The sequence below is a fragment of the Sander vitreus genome, chromosome 21 (assembly GCF_031162955.1).
Source record: "Sander vitreus isolate 19-12246 chromosome 21, sanVit1, whole genome shotgun sequence".
NCBI classification, from domain to species: Eukaryota; Metazoa; Chordata; class Actinopteri; order Perciformes; family Percidae; genus Sander; species Sander vitreus.
In genome coordinates this window covers 5,962,605-5,982,765 of record NC_135875.1, presented here as the reverse complement: position 1 = coordinate 5,982,765, position 20,161 = coordinate 5,962,605, and the positions used below count along the sequence as shown (strand labels likewise).

General features: G+C 40.1%; 2 protein-coding genes and 1 non-coding gene across 4 annotated transcripts; 2 read left to right on the top strand and 1 right to left on the bottom strand.

Moving 5' to 3' along the window:
- The first annotated feature begins 988 nt into the window (after positions 1 to 988).
- LOC144535889 (kelch domain-containing protein 1-like) lies at positions 989 to 9,112 on the top strand. Its single transcript, XM_078278664.1, has 13 exons — positions 989 to 1,248; positions 2,215 to 2,285; positions 2,719 to 2,836; positions 4,094 to 4,206; positions 4,462 to 4,552; positions 4,657 to 4,755; positions 4,917 to 4,991; positions 5,639 to 5,697; positions 5,784 to 5,896; positions 6,407 to 6,479; positions 6,561 to 6,645; positions 7,941 to 8,020; positions 8,733 to 9,112. Exons 1-13 carry the CDS (start codon positions 1,147 to 1,149, stop codon positions 8,866 to 8,868), a joined length of 1,215 nt encoding a protein of 404 aa, XP_078134790.1. The 5' UTR covers positions 989 to 1,146; the 3' UTR covers positions 8,869 to 9,112.
- A 294-nt stretch (positions 9,113 to 9,406) lies between these two features.
- LOC144535892 (LIM and SH3 domain protein 1-like) lies at positions 9,407 to 18,927 on the bottom strand. Of its 2 annotated transcripts, XM_078278670.1 has the most exons (8): positions 18,658 to 18,927; positions 17,086 to 17,180; positions 16,700 to 16,784; positions 14,024 to 14,131; positions 13,091 to 13,198; positions 11,564 to 11,633; positions 11,377 to 11,465; positions 9,407 to 10,120 (listed from the first exon to the last, which is right to left on the bottom strand). In XM_078278670.1, exons 1-8 carry the CDS (start codon positions 18,724 to 18,726, stop codon positions 9,947 to 9,949), a joined length of 798 nt encoding a protein of 265 aa, XP_078134796.1. In that variant the 5' UTR covers positions 18,727 to 18,927; the 3' UTR covers positions 9,407 to 9,946. The 2 variants fall into 2 exon arrangements, with proteins under 2 accessions (XP_078134796.1, XP_078134797.1); XM_078278671.1 differs by lacking the exon at positions 14,024 to 14,131 and having other exon boundaries at positions 18,658 to 18,926.
- A 718-nt stretch (positions 18,928 to 19,645) lies between these two features.
- Positions 19,646 to 19,717, top strand: trnac-gca (transfer RNA cysteine (anticodon GCA)). The gene has a single exon. It is a non-coding gene; the product is annotated as a tRNA-Cys (tRNA).
- The last annotated feature ends 444 nt before the right edge of the window (positions 19,718 to 20,161 follow it).

The following is a 20,161-nucleotide window of genomic DNA, read 5'->3' as shown; positions in this document are numbered from 1 at the left end:
ACTTTAAATATGAAAGTGCTACTGGGTTAACAAATGTCATAATATAAGATGACTAAAGTGGTTAATTCCAGGTGAGAGACATTAAAGACTTTCTGTTAGAGCAAGAGCTCAAATTAAATATATATATATATATATATATATATATATATATATATATATATAAATAAAACAAATCAATTCAATCATTCAGTAATCAACCTTACAATTCAGGAAAATAAATATGTAAAAAAAACAAAAAAACATTTTCCATAAATAAAATAAAACAAAATAATAAAAAAATATATAAAGATGAATTACATTTCTGCTCCAAGCACCACTCTCTATTGTCTCCCCAAATGTCTTATTTTCATAACTATTCACAATAAGACAATACCTTTTTCTTGGGCAGAAACTACATGCAAAAATATCTTTATAAATATCGTCAACTTGTAATGTACATTCAGGCATGTGAGATAAAAAAAAATGTGAACCTGTCCTTTAATGTTATCAGTGGCACCTGTGATTTTTCCATCAATTACAGTCTGCTGTGAAAAGAGTCTGTTGTTGAGGAACAGGCTGGACTTTTATCACATAATGATTGCTTTGCTGGCAGCAATACCAAAGCTATGGAAGTGCCTCACATGAATGCTATGCACTGATTGTTCATTTCACCAGTCACACCTGTCTTTGATGAGTCGAAATGTGTATTTCTCTGTTAATTTTGAGCACATTGGCCTGATTACATCCCACTTAATTACATGTAAACTGCAGAAATGATGTGTAAACTAAAAAGTAGAAATATGCATGAGCTTGATTAGTACAGAGCAAACAACCAATAAACAATGTAAAGTGGTTCATCCCACTTAATTAGATATTCTAAAGATGTGTGCAGCCCTAAAGGTGTTAAATGACAAAGTGGTTTCCTATAAATAAACTTGCATCACAACAGGGATCATGTTAATGGGAGGAGTAAATCAGGGCAGAAAGCCTGAAAAACACGTTCCGCCGAAACACCGATCATTCAGCTTTTCTCTGCATCCGGAGCAGCAGCAGGTCTCTGCTCTCTGAGCCACCAGCCACCATCCATAGCATTTCCCCTCTCTGGTAATCATTTTAGGTGTTTTTATTTGAGCGGTGAGTCTGAGAATTAGAGTCCGGGTTTTGGTGATGGATGTGGCTGAGAGAACCGTCCCGGTGAGCCGGTTGGAGAGAAGCGGCCACACGGCGTTCATAGAGAACAACACGCTGTATGTCTGGGGAGGTTACCAGGTAAGAACCGTCGGTGTGTCGATGTACCTGTGCAGGTAAATCTGTATTTTTAAAGCTTCCATTACCTGTGTCACATCCGGGGACTTTGTGTCCTTCAGTTACTCCAATAGTCAATTATTGTTTTTTTTGTTTTTGTAAATAATAGCATGGTGAAATTAACAATGTAGGCTACCACTTTTCAATAATACTGTAATTGAGTTGCCAGTTTATTAACATTTAACCAAAACGAATGCAATCTACAACAGTCCTGCAATCAACCCTGCGTTGATGAAGATGTAGTTCAGTTTGTCGCCATTGAACTTTAGTCTATGAGGGTGCCATTTAACTGGGCGGTTTTCCTCTCTCTCCGTGTGCCGACCTGGCGGCTACATATGCTGCCTGAGGATGAATCATGCTGAGTTTAAGGAGCTGATGACATTACATTTCACTCTAATTGTAGCCTATTTGTACGATTTCATGCGACAAATAAAAGTTGGTTGATTGAGGTGTTTCTAATATTTTGTCACATAGGCAGCACAATTCACCAGCAGCCTTTTTAAAATGACGACAACGCTGAATCATTACCCTTTTTTTTTTTTTTTTTTTTTTTTAATACGGTGTAAGTTCAACTTTTAAACCTAATGACTTCATGACGGGAGAATTTATTGCAGCATTGATTAGTGTACCTAATGAAGTGGCAACCTGAGGGTATAATCTGCACCGAGAGCGATGTTGACCTACAAAACATGCAGAAACGCCCAACTTTGACAGCGGAGCAGGAACATGTTTCAACAAAGAACATTTCTCAGACATATCTTGTTGCATCCTGATTGTTGCTATGGCATCCACCTACAATTAAACCTCGAATATGAAAAATGAGCCATTAAGATTTAGACGTGTGCACTGAACATCACGCTGCTTTCCATCCAAAAGCTTTGTTTGGTGGCTTTAGAGAACATGTTTTCATACTTCTTTTTCCTTTAACAGGTAGTTGCTGGAGAGGACGTCATGTTGCCCAGTGATGAGATCTGGCTCTGTGATTTAGACAGCGGGACGTGGTAAGAAAGGAAGAATGCCGTTTATCAGTTGATATGGACACTGTGTCACCTTGACATTAAAGCTATGTTTGTTAGTTCTGGATACAGAACTAACAAACAAGCTATAAGATACAGTGACTGTGCAAAAGGCAAGGAATCTTTATTTGTATAACACGTTTCAGCTACAGGACAATTCAAAGTGCTTTACATAACACAAACGCACAACAATAAAAAAAATATAAAAACGGATCAAATATGAGATTTTCGGACACTTGTATGGGACACGTATAAGCCGTTGCTCTATACACATAATCCACCAGCAATCCTTGCTGTTCCCAGAACAGCCGGTCCCACCGCCAGGCTTCAGTTGCACCAAAGCCCTCATTTTTGAGTTTACATTTCCAAGTGTTCAGCTGGCTTTCATTTGGCCCTTTTTTTTCCTTTCGTGCCACAGGGAGCGGCGGGAGATCACTGGTGACAAACCCCCAGACTTATCCGGCTTCTGTGGCTCTTATCTTAACGGCACGCTCTACATCTTTGCAGGATGTGACCCCGTTGGACACACAAACCAGGTGAGGTGCTGTGGACTACCATAAGCCTGGGGCCTTGTTTGTAAAAGGAGCTGGCTCCTCCATTTATTATCATTACACTGAGCTGAGCAAGGGTGTATGGTTTTATTTGGGGGACATGTTAAGCGGGGGGTAAAAGTAACACCATGACAGACTGACTATTTTGCTTAACGGTTTCATAAACGTTCTATGGTTGGACAACTAAAAGCAAAACCATCAGATGGGGACCCCTGGAATGAAGTCTTATCCAATAGTGGTCTAATTTGTGTCAGTTTAGGGGTCCTTGATGTGAAAAGTTTTGGGAACCACTGGTATAGCAATCATTGCTTTTGAGGTTGCATACTGCCACCATCTACTTCACCGAGGCATTAGGCTCGTTCGACATGAGCCAGCTCTGCGCAGAACCGATCACCGGCGCTCGGCGCCCAATGCATGCTGGTTAGAGCTGTCCGAATTGCTTTGACGTCACGAGCACATGTGGGCAGCGATAACCTCACGAGCTTGAGACGGCATCAGTTTTTAGAGCTAGGAGCCACAGTTGCTCTCCAATGACTGCAAGACCCACGGCGTGTGTGCGTGCGTGTGTGTGTGATGTCAAGCCCAGCCCAGAGTGTGTACTACGAAATGCACTTTTGCGACGCTCATACCCGACTGTGCAGATTATCCAGCTTGATCTGGTCTGATGGCTTTCTGAGCCGAGCAAAGGCATTTTTATCAAGACTGGCTTTACAGATGCTATTGAAAATGAGACGGAGGTGAATAGTAGACAGGGTCAAGCCTCGCATAATATAGTGTGTGTCCCCCAAAGGGACTTACCATCTCCAACAGAAAACACTGTTCACAAACGGCTCTATTGTAGTCCAGCCTTTACTTCCATGACAAACGTGCGTCACTTTGCAACACAAAATGCTGGCCTAGCTGCTAGCGTGGCACGCCCTCATACTCTGCTTCTGACTGGCTAGTAGTCCTTACCTAGCTACTGCGCATGTGTGACTCCCAACAAAGCTGGAACAGAAGTGAGATGTCTCACTCTGTAACTAAAACGGAGAGCTCAACACACAGGGTGAAAAGAGGAGCTGCGGCAATGTGCAGTACAACAAAAATATTACTTTTTTTTGAAAATTAAACCTATTCTGGTACAACCTCTAAATACAATTCTGAATATGAGCACTTTAACTAACTTTTAGTGTTTCAGAACAGAGATGGTTTTATTTTATTCATGCGAAACCTTTGTGATGACTTGAACTCTCCTGTTGGTAGATGTTCAGCGTTGACCTTAGAGAACAGAACTACTTGTGGAAGAAAGTGACAGACACCAAGGGAACGGCACCCTCACCGCGAAACAAAAACTCCTGCTGGGTTCACCGAAACAGGTCAGTCCTACTCCACTAAACTACTCCATTAAGAATAGCTAGACAGCTGAGCCTTTTTAGCAGCAGTTCACATCTTCAACACTGGATTTTCACCCTTACTGGACACTTAAATCGCAGTTCTGCAGGAAAACAAATGTAGCTTTTAACACCTCCCAAAAGGTTTTTAATTCAGGGATATTTTGAAGGGCTGGGAAATGAAATGTTTTAAGGATAAGTGATTTCATCTAATTTTCTTTAGTTTGTTTCTTGGTACAGATTAATCTACTTCGGTGGCTATGGATGTAAGACTATAGGGGAGATACGAAACGCATCAACGTCAAGCTTCGTCATGGAAGAGATGTCCTGGGTAAATGATGAGCACCAATGTTGTGAACAAAACATTGACTGTCATTCCTGACAGACTTGCTTGTTTGGTTCTCAAGATTATATTACAATCCCTTGTCTTTTTAGACAACAATTGGAAACACGTTATTTAGGTGCTGGGGCTGGAACAATGAAGTCAATGTTTTTGACACAGATACGGCTACGTGGAGCATGCCAGAGACTCGGGTGAGTGAAACATGATTTCGTGTCTAAAGTTTAGTTAACGGAGGGCTTAGTTTGTATGCATGTCGGCACACATTTCTGTACTATATTCCCTTGTGTGTTTACTCTTAGACATTTAATTCTAAGTTTACTGTACGCATGGTGTGACTATAGTTTATGTCCAGGGTCCTGCTCCTGCCCCCAGAGGCTGCCATGCCAGTGCCCTTCTGATGAACAAAGGTTACATCTCTGGTGGCACGGTGAGTTGGCTTGACGTTGCTAAGGAAGCTTGTACACTATAGTTAAAAACTGCACGTAGCCACAAATATGTGGACACCTGCAGTATAACTTAAACCTGTCTTAGTCGTGATTCACTCGGATCTTTCACTTTAAATTGAGTCTCTAGTATCTTAACTCAGATCAGTTGAGCACTACTACAATTCAATCTAAAATGATAACGGCGCCACACCCAAACCTCTTGCAACATTAGCTACTACTAGTCCTAACTATCTTATCTCTCTGTAGCAGGTGAGTGAGCGAGCTCAGAGTAAAGCAAATGCACAACAACAAGCCATTCTTTCCTTCTGAAATAACCTACAATGTTCTGCACGTAGCCTAGCTAGGCCTACTGTAAGTTTGGTGTATGTTAAGCAATTGGGTCGAGCAGACAGTCCCAAACATTGCAAGCTCACCTATAGATCAATACTGACTCAAGTGACTCGCACAACCCGGATCAGTTTGAGTGACTCAGAATAACCCAAAATCCTTAACAGGAATCAAGTTTGCCAGGCCTACTATAAATTTATAAAGTAGTTTTGATTACATGAACGCCCGTTGTTGTGTAAAGAGATGTTGGTGTCTGCATACTTATGGCCGTGACACGTGTCTGACTTTTTTTTTTTTGCAGGAAAAGGCAGAGTTGGACATGTTCTGCTTAGACCTGGAAACATGGACGTGGACTAAATTGTAAAACTTCTAAACCTTTTTTATTATAGACCCCTCTTCTTTCAATGATGTACTGACCTCTGTTGCGTTCTGCTACTTTCCACCAGTGACATCCCTGCATCCTGTGCACCACTGGGGCGCTCCATGTTCACCATGACGCCCACGTCAGATCACACGCTCTTCATATACGGAGGTCTAGGCATATACGGAAACACTCTCAGTAAGTGCTGGCCGCAGGATAAACCTTGATCTCTAATGCTTCAGTGTTTAACTCTGCATGCTCAAAGTCTTCTCTGCCTCATGGACGGATAATGGTTCAACATGAAGAGATGAAAAACAACCACACGGATCTGCAAAACCACCACAAAAAGACACACGAAGAGTCATCGTGCATCTTCTTGGTTGTTTTGGCTCTTTGTGGTTTTGTGTGTTTGTGGTTACTTAACTTTCCAATAAGAAATATTAACCTCAAAGGATTTCACCCTAGAAGAATCTAACGCTTTATCTGCATCTTATAATCATCTTAATCCTTCAACTGTCTTGGACAAATGTGGCAAAGGTTGAAGGAAATTTTATTTTTTATTGTCATGCTAGAACATTTTGATTATAGTATCAGGCAACACTAAAAACAAATGACAACATTATTGCTGCAGCGGATGGTTTTTGTGAAATGTTGACGTGAAGCTCTCTGTTTTAACTTGTTTTTATCATCACAATCCATCTCTGCTAGATGATGCCTGGCAGTTTAACACGCAAAAGAGAGAGTGGAACAAGGTGATGCACCCACACAATGACAAGCCCAGGTAGGTAACGCCAACTGAAGTTTGTTCAGGTTTTTTTTATTTTTTAAATCATTTATTCACCCAAATCTGCATCTTCCTCAGAGTGTGTCACACAGCGTGCCTGGGAAATGACAACGATGTCGTTGTGTTCGGGGGAAGCAGCAACATGGTCATCGTCATGGACTCGGTATGTGATTTTAAAAAAATATGTATGTGGTGTGTGTTTTTTTTTTTTTTTTTTTTCCCACTTAGGATTTTTATCAGCTAATGTATTTATATAGCACTTTACATGGTACTCAAAGACACTTTACAGTAAAACCAGCCCATATAGCACATTAAAAAAAGCATATTGAAAACAATAAAATCAGTAACTTATCAGGTGAGAAATGTAAGACTACTGTATGTGGACAGCTAATCTGAAGAGGTGTGTTTTGAATGTGTCCAGGTCAGTACAGTCACGGATGTGTATGGGTAGGGAGTTCCAGAGGGAGGGGGCTACAATGGTGAAAGCTCTGTCACCCCAGGTACGGTGCTTGGTCCTGAGTGGTGGGGAGAGGAGGTTTGCATCAGAGGAGCGGAGGTTACGGGGGGGGATTGTGGCAGTGGAGCAGGTCTGAGGTAGGAAGGAGCCTGGTTATGGAGGGCTTTGTGGGTGAGGAGGAGGACTTTAAACCCTGAAATCCTTCTGTAATGTTTTAACTTATGTCATTTCTCAAGTGAACTAATTATAGCTCGGCGATTAACTACATGTATTGCATAAAGAAAGCTTAAGTGATTTAAAGACTCAAAGTTTGACGTGCACGCACAGTATGTGGTAATGGTTCACATGTTCAAGATAAATGGCTCTGTTTTTGTTTCCTTAAGGGCAGAACAGGGCTAAATTACTGAAATGTGTAGTTTTGATATGTTTAAATGAATTATGGAAAAATGTTGCAACATTTGTAAAACACTGAAATCTGTTTAGGAAGGTACAGAAATGACAGTTTACAGCGATGTTGGCAGGTTTGTTTACAATGTTCAAAATCTTAGCTTAGCCTGGTAACATGCTCATATTTTCTAATTGGCACTTAACACAAAAGGTGAGACTTAATGGAAGTTTGCAGGTATTTTATCATAAAATTGGACGAAGTGAGAAATTGAAGCAGAGAACAATTTTACCTGATGATAAAGCCTGAGGAAAAGTCAGGGAATCACCAAAAATCCTTTGAATTCATCCTCTGGAGACCATGCACACCTGTAGACACTTTTGTGCCAATCCATCCTGCAGTTGTACAGAGGTTTTCAGTCTGGGCCACTGACATTACCATCCATAGACCTAGTTTAACTCACAGTTTCACAAACTTTTAGCTTTTTTTTCAGCCCAAAATTACTTATATTTCACCATTTTAAGAGGATGAAACTTTGAAAAGTAGGGAAAATAACACCACAATTTCATCGGTCAGCTGATCTCATGTGATTTTATTGTCAAACCTCTTTTATTAGGTGGCTGTTCTGGTGGCTCCTTCAGATAATCACTGCAGAGACGTGTTCATTTTTCAGGCCGAGCCGTACTCCCTCTTCAGGTACGTTGAGCCTCCACATATCCGCTTTGAATTCATATTTTGTTACATGCGTCATGTAGCATTGCTTACTTTCTGTTGCTTTAGTGGTGTTGGTGTCTCTTGCTGCACTTTGTGTGCATAGACAGCATGTGCCAGTTTGCACGTCCTCTCCTTTCACGCATGATTAAGCAGTTTTAACAAAGTCCACAGAGACCCTTTTCAAACGCTATTTATACTCTTGCCCTGTTGGACCTGTGTGTGTGCTGGAGGAGAACACTGTTATGCTAATGGCCTTACAATATTACATATGATTATGTGGGATGGACTTAAATGACTCAAGATTAAATAGTTAAGGTGTAGTATTGTGGTCATTTTATCCCTAGAACACTTGGTGATGCAAGTTAATTTTCTGGTAACCAATGGAAGTGTTTTTTTGTATAATGTTTTGATCATGTGCACAGCATCAGGTGAGGTTAAAGTTGTAAGTCAATACTGTTGAAAGAGAAATTTTGACCTAATGATGGCGCTTGGTAAAAGGTATCAGAAAAACTGATAGGGGGGGAAAGACTAAAAATACAAAGGCAAATCTGAACCATCTGGGGGAATATTTTAGTGTTGTGTGGGTTTTTTTTTTTTTTTCTCTCCCCCCATTTGCAAAAGCTGATTTGGAGAAGACACCTGATTGTTGGTGGGGACAGCAGATTCACAGGGCATCGGTTTCTTTCCTCTCTAGATTGTGTGAAGACTTCATAGGAAGAAACCCCAAGCTGTTTGGGAAGTATCTGGACTGGCTTCCGTCAAAGATACACAACAAAATCGACAAGCGAGTAGCTTTCTTCTCTGCTATGAAGCCTCTTCTTACAGCTTGAAGAGGACTGCTTTGTTTTTTAGAATCTGAGCCAGTCAATTATTACAAAACTGTTTCTTTGTCAAGTATTTTGTGTTTAATGATTTAAAAAAAATTTCGTGTTTCATTGTTTTAACTAAGACACAGTTTGTATGGTGTGTTTGGTTTTTTTTTAATGAGCAATTTAGATTTGGTAAAATTTTACTCCATGTAGATAGAGATTTGATGTCCAATCTGTTTTTGAATAAAGATATTGATATTTTGTATATGACTGGTGTTTATCAGAAACACATTACATTTACTACAAGTACTGTAGTATATTACAATTTGAGGTACTTGTCCTGTTTTAGTATTTCCATTTTCTGCAACTTTGACTCCACGACATTTCAGAGGCAAATGTTGTAGTTTTTACACTCCTTCATTATTGCTGCTTTTCCTAAAAATAAACTTCTTCCACTGCACTTAATTTCCTAAATGAACAATTCAGTAACCAATTAGGCATACAACAAAATGAATGAAGCAGAACTCTTTAGTTTAAAAAAAGGTAATTCAACACAGCGTTAAATATTCATCTTTTAATCAAATTGGCCTAAATGATTTACTTTCTGAATATAATCACACTTGACTGCATCTGTTTGTTAGGAATGCACTTTACTGCTGAAGGACATGTCCATAAAGAAGTTTCCTGAGACAGATTAAAAGTAAATGTGGGAAGTATCGTTAAAAGGCTGTAGGTTTAACATCTCTTCGGTTTTGTGAATTTATTCCCTCTGCTTTACTCTCTTACTTCCTCTTTTGTGAGTTTGTTAGACACTTTAACCTTTAGTAGCATTGCTCTTCCCTTAAGTGAAATCTCAATCAGACTAATCTCATTTTTTCAAGAACCTATGATCACACCACTACCTCTTCTTTACTTATATTTCAAAATCATACATCTGGAAGGGGGGAAAAAAAGAGGCAAAGCTGAACCAGTTGGGGGGGGAATATATTTTTTTTTCATTTGCAAAAGCTGATTTAGAGAAGACGCCCAATTGTTGGTGGTGACAGCAGATTCACAGGGCATCTCGTGCTGGAGGAGGGCCACCTTGTGTCCGTTTGTTTCACACGGGTCGGACGTAGTTGGCAGGGAGCATGCCCCGCTGCCCCGTGCGCTGATTGCATCCGAACATCCACCCTTCATCTATCGGCTCCACGTCTAAGAGCAGATCGCCTTCCTGCAGAGAAACTTCATCTGCCTCTGCTGCCGCATAGCTGTACACGGCCTGGTAACGTTTCTGTGGAGTTGATTCAATCCAAAACACACACACACACACACACAAAGAGGAAATGAATAAACAGGCACTGACATACAACATAACCTGAGTCCAAACAGACTGATTTGAATTGAATTTCCCAACTGAGTGAGGCATAAACACACACAAATGCAGGAACACTCACACTTTATTGAAGAACATGACTTCTGTATGAATTAAAACTAAAAAGCTGAACTATTATTAAACATCACAAATTAAATAAATACATGTAAACAAAAGACTGAAAAACGAAATTGAAAATTTATATTACAATAAAAAGTACCACACAAATGCATGCTACACTGTATGTCAAAAAGTAAGAGGACATCCTCGTCTTATACTTTTGAACTTCTGTGTCCTTTTGTGGCGGTTTTGATAGCTTGAGCTAGGCTCCTTGGTTCCAATTGCAGGAAAAAGTCCTAAGAGATCCAAATGGTGGAAAGTATCGAAAAATACTGAAATTGGTGATGCCACAATTTCCCATTGCAGCCCATGTTAAGGGGAGACACTGCAGGTGAAATAAGGAAAATATTTTAACTAACATATCTCTATGAAACCTCCCCAGTTGATTACTTACATTAAGACAATAACTGTTTTACAGATTTATTGTTTAATTATGCAAATGAGGCATTATCTAATTGTGCTAATTTGCATAAATAATGGTGTTTCAGTATTGGACTACAGATTTCAAAAGATTTTGATTTATATAAGTCACGTAGACACCAATGCATGGGAAAACAGGGTTCAAGTTGAAAAATACTGAAACACCATTATTTATGCAAATTAGCACATATTTAATTAGGCAATGCCTCATTTGCATAATTAAACATAAAAGTTCAGAAAACTTTTAGTACAAAATGTACTTTATTGTGTAAAGTAATGTACTATATTGTCGTAATGTAAATAATCAACTGGGGAAGTGTCATGGAGATATCTGTTAGTTAAAATATGTCCCCTATTCACCTGCAGTGTCTCCCCTTAACATGGGCTGCAATGGGAAATTGTGGCGTCACCGATTTCAGTATTTTTCAATACTTTCCACCATTTGGATTTCTTAGGACTTTATATATGTTATAGAGGAGACTTCTGTGAGTAATAAACATTTGTCCGATTTTCTGTTGCAATTTGTGGGAGGTTCACCCCTTTTTTCTCACAAAATGCTTGTATAGCGTGCACATATCGATATTGAAGTGTCCAGATACTTTTGGCCCCATAGTGTTTTTATGTATTAGTCTCACCCCTCCACCAGGTGGTGCTACAGCAGCAGGACGCATCTGCCCGACCGGCTGACTGAATCTCTCAGGGTTGGATGGTTGTTCCTCATAGTCTATACACACGCACACACACACAGTTAATACAAATATATACTGTTAAATATGGTTATTTAGAGGAGTGTGTCTCAAAAAGTGTAAGGATGTTTCTTACCCTGTCTGTTCTCAGGAGGAGGTGCGTCACTTCGAATCCTGCTCTTCTCAAAATCTTCGTGGTACTTTATCTGCACACACAAGCAGCCACACGCGCACGTTAAAACCACATAAAATCGGACTGACAGTTGCTCACCATTTGAGGAGGTGCTGAGACATGATGGGGGGGGGGGGTTTATGATATGAAGGCAACAGTTTTAGAAGAGAAGAAACGTACTGTAATCCTCCGTGTCTGTTTTAAGTTTTCAGATTTGGTGCGTTTTATTTCCTCACACTTTACAGAAACAGGAGAAGATGAAATGTACAAATAAAAACTCATAGTTATATATCTACAGCAAAACGTATTCATCATTCAATATGAAAAAGTTTGATTATTCAGTTTATTAATTTTTGTCCAGATTGTTACTGTTTTTGTTGCTATTTAGATTTCTCCACTGTGAGTTACTACTGATATTTTTTTTATTTTTAGAAGATAAAAAAGAGATGAAGGAGCAGCCCCCCCCCCCCTTCGCTGTGTCCTCAACAGACCTCAGGAGGAGCAAACACAGAGAGGATGATGTAAAACGCTTATGAGTGAGAGAGAGAGAGAAAGAAAGAAAGAAAGAAAGAGACAGAAAGAGAAAAAGAAAGAAAGAAGTAGGGTTGGAGAGAGGGAGAAATAAAGGGAGGAAGGACAGAAAGAAAGAAGTCAGTAAGGAAGGGAGAAAGAAATAATAAAAGAAGGAAGCTCCCAGTGGAAAAGGAAGTTAGCAGCTTTTGCCTTTTTCACATGCAGCTTATCACCCGTCATTCCTTTCTGCAACCAGAGCTCTCATGAGAGAAAAAAGAGAAAGTGTGTGTTTCAGTGTGCTGTGTGTGTGAATGTGTGTGTGTGTGTGTGTGTGTGTGTGCGAAAGCAGCAGAGAGCAGACGTTCACTTTGTGTCCACAGCTGAGAGTCTTTGAGAAAGTGTGTGTTTCAGTATGCTGTGTGTGTGTGTGTGTGTGTGTGTGTGTGTGTGTGTGTGTGTGTGTGTGTGTGTGTGTGTGTGTGTGTGCACTCGAAAGCAGCAGAGAGCAGGCATTCACTTTGTGTCCACAGCTGAGAGTCTTTGACCATATAGGGCAGCTGGCCGTCAGTGGACGAGGAGAAATGTCTGAAATGTGTCTCTGCAGGATCTGAACTCTCCACTGCTGCCTGCAGCCTCTCTGCTCGTGTCTCAGCTTGTTGTAAAGCACCAGTCCGCAAATCTACCACTGTGTTATTGGACTGGGATGTTTTCCTGTTGTATCTCAGGGGAAATGGCTCGACTTGATGACACGTACTGCTTGTTTTTTTGTCCCTTATGTAAAAACGTTTAAAAAAGACCTGTGAAGTTAGATTGAGGATTTCTTCTCTGAGTTGTGGTATGATGTCTTTAAGTGAAAAATGAGTTTCTAAAAGGTTGATTTACAAAAGATAAGTTAATTGAATCTGCATGACAAGATTAGAGGTGAGAAAATATGTTGTTTTGTGATTTGTTTGAACCGAGCTGTGAAGAGTTTCTTACGTTACTGATCTGGTCTTGCGTCTTCTTCACTCTTTGCATCTCCGGAGTGTCGACCACCACGCTGAAACCTTTCCCCTTGTTCTTTTCAAAGTCCTCCTTGTAAAGAGCCTGAAATGTACAGTTAATTCAGTTTGGGAAATACTCTTATTTGCTTTCTTGCCGAGAGTTATACGAGAAGATAAATACTTTTTTCATGTCTGTACGCTACATATATGGAGCTTCAACCAGGATCCGGTTATCTTAGCTTAGCATAAAGACTGGAAACAGAGGTGAAACAGCTAGCCTGGTTCTGTAGTAATAAAATCTGCCTACAAGCGCTTCTAAAAATCACTTCTTTTTAGGGATAACTATTTCTCCCATTTCCAGTCTTTATGCTAAGCTAAGCTAACCGGCTGCTGGCTGTAGCTTCATGTTGAGCGGACAAACGTGAGAGTGGTATCAATCTTCCCATCTAACTCTCAGCAAGAAAGTGAAGATTGCTGACAAGTATACGTTAAACACACAACTGGAGTGAAACTGTTTCATTAAATTATATATTGAGGTTATATTTAGAATTCATGCATATTTGTATCCTTCACATAGAGTTATAAGCCGCATTCATGGTGTGTTGGCATCAGTTTAATGTCATCTCTCTCTCTGTTACAAAATGTGTGTGCAACGATAAAATTGAACATAACCTGAATGCAGCATTTGATAAAAAAAAAAAAAAACTCCAACGAATGATTTAACAAGCAAGTTTACATGTTAAGGGACAGAGTTTTATAAAAGTGCACGCAGACATGCAGACACACACATAAACACATACAAAGTTAGAGGTTGGAAAGACGTCACATCTAAAACTTTGACAGAGTGTTATGGCTATAGAGATGTATGATTATTTAGTGTTATTAGATTATTCGATGCTCTGCGGTTTTTGAGGCGAACCAGACATACGTGACTGATCTGGTCTTGTGTCTTCTTCACTCTCTGCATCTCCGGAGTGTCGACCACCACGCTGAAACCTTTCCCCTTGTTCTTTTCAAAGTCCTCCTTATAGAGCGCCTGTAAATTGTGATTCGTCAGGATTTGAAGGTGCAGTAGGTAAGACTTATAAAACTAACTTTCTGTCATATTTGCTGAAACTGACCCTATGTTCCAGTAGAACTACATGAAACAGGTCATTAAAAAAAAATCCGGCTCCTCTAACACCACCTACAGCCTGTTGTGTGATTTGCAAAAAATCCACCGCTCCCTGTTCAGATGCACCAATCAGGGCCGGGGGTGGGGGGGTGTCTAACTGCGTGTCAATCACTGCTCAGGCACACGCATTCATTCTCCCTTGTGGGGGGAGGGGCTTAGGAGACCGTTTTGGGCTTTAGCGGAAAGGAGGGGAGGGACTGAGAAGCTGTCGTTGGATCTTCACAATCCTACCTACAGCACCTTTAACAAACTCAGCCTTTGAATTGATCAGCGTGTGGTTAACTTCTCAGTCCAAAAAGGGGATATATTCTCCGAAATGACACAAACTAGATTAGATTCTAAAAGGTAGAACGCACACTTTTACTGAATGTGATTCACAAATAAACATAAACACACACGTGCTGTCCTTTAAACAGTAACTTTAGGCCCAGGGGGGGAAACACTTGGAACATTAAACAAAGCCAGCCGAAATGTTTACTTGAAAGTAAATCTGAGATACACGCACGCACGCACGCACGCACGCACGCACGCACGCACGCACACACGCACACACAGTGAGTCATGTTCTTGCTATGAGGAATATGCTGTCTCAGTAAGAGAGCTTGACTGCCGAGACTTTTATGGTTATAAACAATGAACTGGGTTTGACGAGACGACACGAGAGGGCAAAGAAAGAGAGAGTGAGAGAGAAAGAGAGAGTGAGAGAGAGAGAGAGAGAGAGAGAGAGAGAGAGAGAGAGAGAGAGAGAGAGAGAGAGAGAGAGAGAGAGAGAGAGAGAGAGTGAGAGAGAGAGAGAGAGAGAGAGAGAGAGAGAGAGAGAGAGAAAGAGAGAGTGAGAGAGAGAGAGAGAGTGAGAGAGAGACAGAGAGAGAGAGAGAGGTGTAAATTAGATCTCAATGTTATCATAACAATCATGTAGCATAATAACATAGTTATGTTACATGATAGTTTAAAAGGCTTTCAACCAAAAATGGAACTAGTCTGTGTGGTTACATCAGATGCTTGTTTCAGATATTTAGTCACTTTATACATCCTGTTTGTTTCATGAAAATCATTCGGTGCCTTCAATACAATTCATTGACATCTGTAAAGAGCTTAAAGTCGCTATGGTTACCTCCTGTTTTCGGTTCGGTCGGTTTGTCTTTCCGTTTGTCTGTCAGCAGGACTACGGAAAAACTACAGCCCCAGTTTTCTTATGAAACTTGGTGGAAGGGTGTAGCATGTGCCAATGAAGAACTCATTGCATTTTAGAGCGGATCTAAATTACGGAGCAAAAACACAAATGTTTTGACCCTTTCGTTAACATCGGCATGGCCTTGGCCGAGGTCCGCGCTCTCCGCGTGCCCTTCTAGTTTCCCCTGTGAAGACGAGTCTGTGGTTCCCACATGCTAATATTTAATGTGTGTGGTTTCTTAGTGCACAATGACAACTAAACTTTAAAAAAACAGGACGATGGCGATGGATTTTTGTTGTTGCAAAGAATCCAAACAGTTACATAACAAGCTGCGGCTGCACGTTAATGGATCGGTTAAACCTTCGCCTTTCAGGTCGAAGCGATCCGTTGAGAGTCACCAAGATAGAGCCGGGAGTCGATTAACCTAGTTTGGGCATATGACTTGAAGCAGGTGGAAACAGCTAGCATAGCTCTTTTTCAGAGTAAAAAAAAAAATAGCGATACCAACAGCAGCACATAGACATTTCGAGTGCTGTACTAATCAGATTTGCCTCGTCTCTGCAGATTAAACATTCAGTTTTACAAACAGTTTGGCAAGTGATATAAAGTTAAACAAAACAAGAAAAATGCAGTATTTAAAGTCCAATCTGATGATTTGAGTTTTAGCCAAATGTTTGCTGGGTAAAAAAAGGCTTGGCCTCTAAATGTTGAGTGACAAGACAATCCCTAAAGTTAGATTCACACTGTAAAGGAATCTCTTTCATTTCGTGACTTGGAGGACTTAACCCTTTTCGGGGATCAGGTTAATTTACTGGTTTGAACAGTGTGACGAGATTAGGGATTAAGAACAGTGAAGACAGGAAAGGAGGCTGAGTTGATCCGGGGCCACAGTTAAACCGAAAGGAAGAAGAGAATTCACACATTTCCGCTTTATAAAGCTCCAATTTTTGGCCAGGTTGTTTGAGTTAAATCTCAGATCTTTATCAAAGTCAAACTTGTGTGTTCTCATTTTAGTATTCGGTCAAAGGGCTCATTTGATTCAATTAAAGGAATCCAATTGTCCTGAGCGGTGTGTCCTCGTCTCCTGCTGTGAGACAGACAGAGGGCTGAGTGAAGTTGACAGATGAAGAGGGGAAGATATACCGAGTCATGACAAGGAGATTAGGACGAGTGTCTCTGCCGGTGATTGAAAGCATTGACGGAGCAGGAGTGATAGCAGAGACAGAGGACTGATCTAGGATCTGTGGGCGTCTCACCTGGCTGTTGAGCATGCTCTGTTGTTTGAGACGCAGATTCTCGGGGGTGTCGGCCACTATGGTGAAGGAGGTTTTGGGGTAATGCCTGAAAGAAGAGAAACATCAGAAATAAACAAGGACCAAAAGCTCCCAAAAATGGTAACTTTAAACTGCTTCTGGCATGATTGTTTTAAATTACAAGAACTTAGACCTTTCCTTAAAAACGTACAAACACCATATGGAATGTAGATTTATAATAATACCATAATGTGTATACATATGGTAGCTGTGGTCACAGTTTTGTGATGAAATAAAACTACAAGAGCATTCAGAAAGGCTTCCACACAGAATAGGGTTGTCTGAACAGTTTTAAGCATCAGGATGATCAGTGTGGTGTAAACACTCACATACTGCAGTAAGGCTTCTTCTCAAACCCTTTGTAGGTCGTCATGCTCAGGGCCATCTTGCATACCTCGCAGCTGAAACAACCTTTGTGCCAATACTAGAGGAGGCAAAAATAAGAGATAGGCCAAGTGTCACATATTCCGAATTCTTTTTCCGTTTTGCTGATTATTCAAAGCTGGGGTAGTCAGGTTTTTTGGCATCATTGAGCAAAGATTCGATAATAACCTTACAGCTTAATATAATTTGCGTCTTCTGATGGAAAACTAAACTTCTGCACCTCCTTTTGGCTCTGTTTTCAGGATTTAGAAAACATGTGTCAATATCGGCGAAGCATTTCAGAGATGCAGAGAAAATGTTGCTTATCCTTTAGCCTTCTGTAGCCAAAGGCTCACAGCGGTCTTTGGCTACGGCTAGCAGAAGGCTAAACTATTATTATCTCTCAAACGCTATGCCGATATTTTATTCAGATACATCAACTTGAATCACAGCATGTCATCTTAAAGAATTGCTAAATTACGACAGGGGAATGATTATTGTTTGGTTAGATAAAATCTGTGTACTGCCAGTTGCCAGATGAAGGTACTCCAACTCCCCCAGTTACCTGTTAACATGATTGATTTTTTTGGGTTAATGCCAAGAAAGGAAACATTTTAGTGCCACAATAAAAGACATTGTTGGTGTACAGGCCGCTTTAAATGAAATTCCACAATAAAAGGTGCAAAACAAAACAAAAAAAATCTTTCCTACGAGGAACCATCTTAGAGGAAATTCAAAAAACAGCTGTTTTGATTAGATTATGTTGCTTCGATTGGGTCCTTATTTTTTCCCCCAGTACTCAGAGTTTTGTTGTCGTTATCTGGTTGTAGTCACATCTTGATTAACTGATAACATACACACACACACACACACAGTTTATGTGCTCTGTCCTATTTCAACATTTGTTTCTGGCAAATTGTTGTCTTCCGGATGTGGTTTCTCTCCTCATCACTCCCTAATGTGTGTTTCTGTGTGACTTGTTGTGTATATGCAGCATGTGTCATGTGTAGTTAGCCACATAATCAGCCAGATCATTTCATATAGTTGTCACAGTGAGGATACTGTGGCATTAAATACAACATTATTTCTTAAAATGAGATATGTGCCGTCATAACAATAACAAATAGTCTTACTAAACAGTTGGTGACACCAAAGTAAACACATTGGAGAGAAAGACTTCTGCCTGTCTAGTACTGACCATCTTAATACTTTAAAAGCAATTTGACAACTTGCAATGTATTTTGATTTCAATTGCTGAAGCAAATAGCCTACAGTCAATAGATTCCCCCCCCCCCCTGAAAGAATACTGCTCACTTTTAAGTCTGCAACACAGAACATACAACTGTTTTAACCAAAGAGCTACAATGATAGTCAGGTGAAGAGTTATATAGTAGCCTACTATAAATAAGCAATACTACACGTATATGAAACTTATCAGACAGAAATATTATAGATTAAATATCTACGTATATCAGTGAAATCTGTAATATCAAAGTGATATTTGGTTAGTGAATAGGGTTAGACTTGCTTAACCTTACCTTATCAAGGCAATTTATTTTTTCTGTGGGATAAACTGGCTTATTGCATCTTCCACAGGGCGGATTCATGATCGCGCAGGGATTCCTCACACCAAAAAAACAACAACTAACTGATAAAAAAGTTATAAAGAATAACAATTCAGAAGTTAAGTACAGACTGTAATGAGCAGCGGGTACACAAACTGCCGTCGTCTTCTTCGCCTGCAGGCATTCAATTAATATAGGGACGAGACATCAAGGCGAGGAGGAGTCACTTATACATCCATGGGAGTCAAGCGTGAAGCACGAAGCCTTCATGGTGTCTTCATAAAGCGTCGGATATAGGATATTTCCCTTTTTGTGCGTGAGTAAGTTAACAGACGGTAAGCTACCAATTCAAATCCTCAAAGGCTCTATGTTGAAATTTCACAACGTAAGATAAAGCGTATAAAATCACAACAACAAAGACAACTGTCATCATTGATTTGTATTTATACCTCTCAAGTATCTCACTTGAGATATGTAAATAACGGATTTCTTCTGAGCGCCTGAAGGCAGCGCAAATGCATGCAAGAGGAATCCGTAATAACCTTAAAAAAGACCAGCAATTTACACTGAATATAAGACATAGCATGGCCTCTTACCATAATGCTCCACAATCAAACTAAAATACAGTCAATATGTCGGTAAAACTCTAATAGTTTATAAACTTTGACGACAAATTCCGAACAAACTGTGAATGAGATCAAAGTCCACAGTATCAGTCAGTTTATTTTGACGCCATCTGCTGGAGAATGACTAGCTAACATTACAACTGCCATCTTGTTTTCACTGTGGAATTAAGCTGAATGCTACGCTACAGTAGTTTACTGTGGTAACACGCGTCATACTGTAGTGCGGGAATATATGCAATAAACAGACCGTTATTCCACCCAGAGGCAAAATAACACCACTGGGGGACGTTGTTGTTTATCAATAAATAGTTAGTCTTTCAACGAAGTAATGCATCGGGGGTATAGCTCAGTGGTAGAGCATTTGACTGCAGATCAAGAGGTCCCCGGTTCAAATCCGGGTGCCCCCTCTTTTCCTATCCGCGATATGAAGTTTCTCCTTCTACAATATTACAAAGCAAAGAGTTACCGCTGTAACTTCTTTGGTTACCGTTGATGTGAGGTTATTAGGCAGTTGACATCTAACGTTCTTAATTTATAGTCTGTGCTAACGTACAATTCTACCCTCGCCATCTTGCTTCATGAGACCTAACTTTACACAGACCTCACACATGTCTGTATGTTTTACTCACTTGTATTTTGTACTTGTACTTCAATGATTGTTTTACAATCCTCTTAAAATATAACGTTATTAATGCTAGCGACACTTGGACTATTCCAGACCCCCGCTTTAGAATGGTACGTTCCACCTGCACTACTTTCAGTAACTAGCTACTTCAGAAAGACGTTTAAAAGTTTTTAAGGTGGCCAATTAATTAATGTCCCTTGTATTACTATTTTCGCGTTAACGAAAA